Source organism: Nestor notabilis, unplaced genomic scaffold, assembly GCF_000696875.1.
Source record: "Nestor notabilis isolate BGI_N333 unplaced genomic scaffold, ASM69687v1 scaffold30269, whole genome shotgun sequence".
NCBI lineage: Eukaryota > Metazoa > Chordata > Aves > Psittaciformes > Psittacidae > Nestor > Nestor notabilis.
Window position 1 is genome coordinate 24,501 of NW_009942845.1, and position 6,000 is coordinate 30,500.

General features: G+C 37.9%; 1 protein-coding gene across 1 annotated transcript in view; it reads right to left on the reverse strand.

The window, feature by feature from the left end:
- LOC104411229 (centrosomal protein of 162 kDa-like) overlaps positions 1 to 5,980 on the reverse strand; it is a gene marked incomplete at its 3' end in the record, with an annotated part of 29,489 nt that extends 23,509 nt beyond the window's left edge. The window contains exons 1-4 of the mRNA XM_010021603.1: positions 5,777 to 5,980; positions 5,339 to 5,417; positions 4,927 to 4,980; positions 4,014 to 4,117 (exon numbers count right to left, since the gene is read on the reverse strand). Coding sequence (XP_010019905.1) covers positions 4,014 to 4,117; positions 4,927 to 4,980; positions 5,339 to 5,417; positions 5,777 to 5,980 — 441 coding nt within the window. The remainder of the gene's footprint in view (positions 1 to 4,013; positions 4,118 to 4,926; positions 4,981 to 5,338; positions 5,418 to 5,776) is intronic.
- Positions 5,981 to 6,000: the final 20 nt, after the last annotated feature.

Here is a 6,000-nt window from a genome sequence, read left to right on the forward strand (position 1 = left end):
TAATTGTTGAACCCAATTGTCTGAAAGTGTCTTAAAGAACACAATGAATAGAGTCAGCAAAAAGCCATAAAACATAAGAAACAAAGAATTCACATATGAAATGCATCATACGTGAAAAGTTCAAAAACTTCACTTTTGCAATAGCCTCGAATAAGAAAATTTGATAGTGTAAACAGAATACTAAACTCAACAGGATTGTTGGTACCTAATATGTAAAACATGAGGATGTTTTACTAAAGCAAGCCTCTGCAGTCCACTGCCTGATTCCTATTACATCAAAAGCACTACCATTAAAACCTACCTTTACTATATATCTAATGCTTCAATTTACACAGGCCTAATAAGTACATCCATAAATCAAATGCCAATTATCCAGAACTACCATTTAAGGAAAAAAAAACAAACCAAAACAACAAAGACAACTATAAGAAAATAATATTCTTGTGAGTATCTCAGACCAATAACATCTTTAGAGCTTTAGAAAATTTAAGTTGTCTGAGCTTTGCATTTTAATAAAACACAACTTTAATAAATTATAAAACTGCTGGACAACAGGATATACAGCAATTTCTTTCAGTTAGCTCAGTGACATAGAACAAAACAGCTTTACATTCATAACAAATGTCCTATAAGTAACAACTTACACTAGTCACAACACAAGTGTCACTGTCCCCGAAGGCTGGAGTGCCTCCTGCTAGCTAGGAGTACTGACAGGTGCTTGATGTTATCACTTGCTGTTTCTTTTATGACTACCAGTATCCTCTACTCTGCAAGCAGGACTTCTATGATCCTCATATTCCTTAGAGTTTTGTAACTAAAGAAGCTGAAACTCCCACTGGCTGTTCTCAAGTTCTGGAAACTTTCTAGGTCCAGCCATCTTGTCAACTGTGGACAGTAAAGTTGCAGCAGCTGGGAAAGAAATTCAGACACAAAAATACTAGTGTGTTTTTCCCAATATGTCAGCTGTCCCAACAGTGAAACTTACAGACTTTTTTGTTCCTTTGAAAAAAGTAAATAAAGAAGTTGATTGATTTATTTGGACCAGTAATGGCTTTTCAGCACCAGTAAGTGGCACTGATTTCTTCCTTCCCCTCCTCTATAAAACAGTCTGTCAGCCTTTCAGGAACACAGACACAGAAAAAGAAGAAAAAAGTGTCAGTTGTTTAATCTCAACTGAAAATAAAAAAGAGGGTCAATTTTAAGAACTGTGACAATTACATGGCACATAATCAGCTTACCACCTCCTATACACATGAAGAAATTTAAGAAAGTAGATAGGTAATACAGGATTGGATCTAAACCACTCAAACTTTCATGATGAGTTGTCCTAATTACTTCATGAAACAAGTCTTTTTCAAATGTTTTTCAAACATGGTTCAATGTGTAGTTTTACTCTTCCAGGTACTATTCACAGATTTTCTAACAAAGATGCTATAGCCTTTCCTTCTGAAAGTGTTCCTCCTCAACTGCCTGTGAATAGCAAGCAGAACAAGCCAACCTAGAAGACTAGAAGCAGACAATGGCTTTTTCATTAACTTTGCTTTGCTTGAAGTGTCATCAAAAAAGCAATTAATTGAAGCATTGTGTATTAGAAAGAGCTTCTCATGCTCCATGTCCCAAGGGAACTTCACACCCAACAGAGCGAACACTCTGAAACCTAGGAGCTATACCAATGACAGATGATGCTTAAAGGAAATTAAAGTGACAATAGAGGAAGCACACTAAAGCAAGATACTGGTGGTGGGGAGTGGAAGGACCACAGGCGCACAGACAATGGAGGAGGAAGAGAGAATCATGGATAACAATAGGCTGTTCCGGCAAAGGGTTGGGAATAGGCCTGACCAGGCAGAAGGAATCATTAGAAGACCTATCCTACATACAGTAACCATTCTCTCTCATTTGTGTATCCTTCTGTGTATTTATAAAAGTCTAGAAAATCCTCTTTACTGATAGCTTCAGTGCAAATGCCAAAATACTTCAGTTTAATCCCCATATTAGACCTGCATCATCCAACTGTCTTTCTTATAACTTTATACATTTTAATCACAAGCATACATACAACCGCCTCCCCCTGAAAAATAGAACCCCAACAAAAAACCAAAGGTAGTTTCACTATGCGTTACTTAAAAAGGAAAAAAACACCCTACTCCATTTCTTCTCTGAAAGATTTGCTTAAACAATATTAAATCTTCCTCAAACTACTAAGAAACAGTTTTCGCATTCTCCCTTGCTGTTATACTCTCAACACAAACATCACCTACAAAGCAATTTCAAACAATGGAGCACACCAGTTTCTTATCTTAACATTAAAGGGCTGCACATTCTTTTTTAAAAAACAAAAGCAAAGGGAGGGACGTAACAGAAGATGCAGGCGTATGAAATAGCAGAGAGTAGATAATGACATTGTTATTTGGGTCTGTAGCTGGCAAAATATAAAACAATGCACATTTTTAATGACTGGACCGGTAGTATATATATCAGTAGCATCATCTGTCACTGGTACACTACACTAAAACAAACAGGTTTAGTTTGAAATGATAAAAAACAACTAAGACATGCGTTGTTAAAAGTTATATTCTCTGGAACATGCCAAATACCACTTAGAATAATTCAATGCAGCTATTTTAATTTTTTTCTAACTCAAGCATTCTCTATGTCAGCAGTAGCTGGGGAGCATGAAGAACAAGTCAAATGAACAAAATACTAGAAGCAATCATACACAGTTTGACAGATGCACAAAATAAATAAAGGAATAAACCTCCTTTCTCTTCCCCAGAGCAGCTCCCTTTATAACAATAGTAAGTAAATAACTTTTGACAGAAATGCACAGCCTAATTTTCTATTTTTACTAACGATAATTTCAATGAATTCAAGAATGTCATCTCAATTACATCATCAAATTAAAGGCTAAAATCCACCTCCAAGTTATTTGTGAATCTTAATTTTCAGATGGCATTTTGGGTTTCTATTCTCTCAATTTAGGATTGCTCAGTGATGTTACATTTATCCTGTATCTGTAAAAACACCTCACAAGCTGCATGGTCAAGGCAGAGTTACAGACCTACCTAGGAAAGCTAAAATATTCCTGAAAAAGAAGCCTCTCATTACTACAGATCTTTACTACACAGTACAAAGTGCAATTTTTATAGAACCCAACACCTACATTTTTCACAAGTAATTAAACTGTAGCACAGCCTCTACATTAAAAACACTTTAAGCATACATTACATATAGCATAGACCCCAAGAATATTCTCTGCTGTCATTAGCTACTTATATATAGTAATAGAATCTAGTAAAGTATGTGGTATTTATATCTCAGGGTTACCACACTCTGTGTCTGATAGACCACAGGGAAAATTATGAAATTAAAGGTCGATATGCAGTGAAAAAACCCCATATCTAGTTAGTCCATTTGACCAAATTTGACAATTGTTAGTTTAAGTCATAACGCACTGACTTGCAAGATTTTGCCTGTATTCAAAATTGTCAAGCACCATGAGGAATAAGAGGAATCAAATTAAAATTTTCTAATCACTGCAACATACTTCATTTGTCAGGATTAGTAAGAATTTTTAAATAGAATTCAGTGGAATTAGATATTGCACAGAAAAATAAGGAGATTGTTAAAACATAGCTTGTGCTTACATACAGGAAAAGTTTTTAATCTCATTTTCAATTATACATTAATTTGAAGCATCTGCTACTAAGTAACACACAATTAAATTGAAACAAAAATCAAGAAGCAACAGCTCTTTCTGAAAATACAACCTAGCAGTGACAGTAAATAAAAATACTTATTTAATCACAAAGCTGTTCAATTTAAATACTACAGCATAGTATGAATTAAGTGTAGCAACGAAGCTAAGACCTTGCAAAAACCCAAACCTAAGACAGCCGTGTGAATTATGTGATAAAAACACAGCTGAATCTTCCATTTCATATTCTTCCATACTCAATTTCCCCACTGTATTTTAACAGAGAAAAGGGATGTGACCTTTCTCTAAAACATACCTCTTTCAGAAACTCTTCAAACTGCTCATCTAATTCTTCTTTTGAAAGTCGATGAGCCATAATCTGCACCTGGATGTTACCTTCCAAACAACAGAGTTTAAAACCTAAGATTTAAAAATAATTATAAGCATTGGGAAATCAGAGGTAACCCAGTGACTTGTTGCTTTCATAGAGAGCTTTAAGCAAAAAGTAAATATCGTGAGAGATGCCAAATTTCATTCCTCCCACCCCTAATCTAAATTATTTATTGATCAAAACCATCAGTGCAAACATACCTGGATTACCTAAAATTCCCTCATTTCCAAAACAACAGCTTCAGCAATTAAAATCTGGGGGACTGATAAAATATTATTTCCTTCAGCATCTTTACATTTCGAAAGACAGCTCTCCTAGCTATCCACAATTAAGTATTTTGGTAACGAACAACAATCCACTGCGGTAATACTTCCCATCTATTTTAAGGGCTTTTGAATTCCTTTTTACGTGTCTTCTCCAAAACCAGAGACATCTGGCATTTTAAGTTTTGCTTCATTGTCTCTGCTGTACTTAGAACTCACTAAACAATAAATACACGAAAGTGTTTTAAGATTAGAGGACGACATTTGGTTTGATTTGCCCTGACACGGAAAGCCAATGGTACTTGTCCCCCTCCCATTCCTCGAAATCTCTATTGACTTCTCAGGTATAACATATACCCCACACTCAAAATGCTACAGAGTTTTTGTGTATCAAGCTGCTCAACACATATGGCTACCTTCAAAACTGCATGTGTAACATTAAACTATCCTAGCCACTTCCAGGCTGAGAAGCACTAGTAAACATAAAAGGGCTAAACATTTGCAGAAATGCTTTTACCATTAAACAAAACTTCTCACAGTATGGAGCCCTCTCAGTACACAGGACTGTTACCTACCTAGTAAATTGAGTTTGACAGGTGAGTTGTGACAACTGCTTCCTGCTTTCACTCCTTATTCATCCATAGACCACCCGACACTTTGCCTTTGGCAGACAAAAAAAAAAGTTACAGCAGACTACCCAGACTCTGAACTGAATAAAATATCCTTATAAGATATACTTAGCAAGTAAGATACTCTTATATCCACTTGGCAGTATCTCTGAAAACACGGTAAGATTGTTACCTCACGACAAATATAAGCCAGTATCCTTTTATACTTTTACAAAGAACACTAGATGCTAAACACTAGATAGATGCTTTAGCAGTTTACTAGCTGTGCCAGCTACTTGAGCACATGCAAGCATTACTTGAGCATGAAGAATACGTAATTCCAGCCTTACCAGAAAAACAGACATTCTTCTGACATTACCTGTAGTTCTGTCTACCCTATAATTACATCTTTTACAAAAACTAACAATACGAAGGACAACAAATACGTCAGCCAATCTCTGTAACAGAAGATTACAGACAAACATCACCATCAGCAAATACACATTACAGCCGTACCTTGAGAACTGGAGGCGCACAAATGACTTCGTGCACAAAACAAAGAAATCACTTACTGGGGTATATGCTATGATACAGTGCAGAAAGCAGGTGGTTTTGTAAGATATGACTAAATCGCAGGGATGAAGGAAAGCTTATACCACCTAACACACTTCACATAAGCTTTTAATCATCCCAGCGGTAGGACCAGCCGTGACCTGATCCCCCTCCTCCTCCGGCTTCCCCTAAAGCACACGCAGAACTGGCACACGGCGGGGGCCGGGAAGCATCTCTGGCACCGGCGGCCCATGCTCGTTCCAACCCTAGCCCCGTCCTCCGGGCCCAGCGAGTGCTGTCGAGTGAGTGCGACAGCCCCCGGCACCGCGGGGGCCCGGGAGACGTGCGGGAGGGAAGATGAAGGGAGAAGAGCGGCCAGGCCGGGCCGGAGGGCAGAGCTCGGCTCCGCGGACCGCGCCAGAGAGCAGCTCAGAACCGAGCGCTGCTCTGTCCCGGGCGCCAGCAGCATACCTGGGCCGCGCCGAGCCC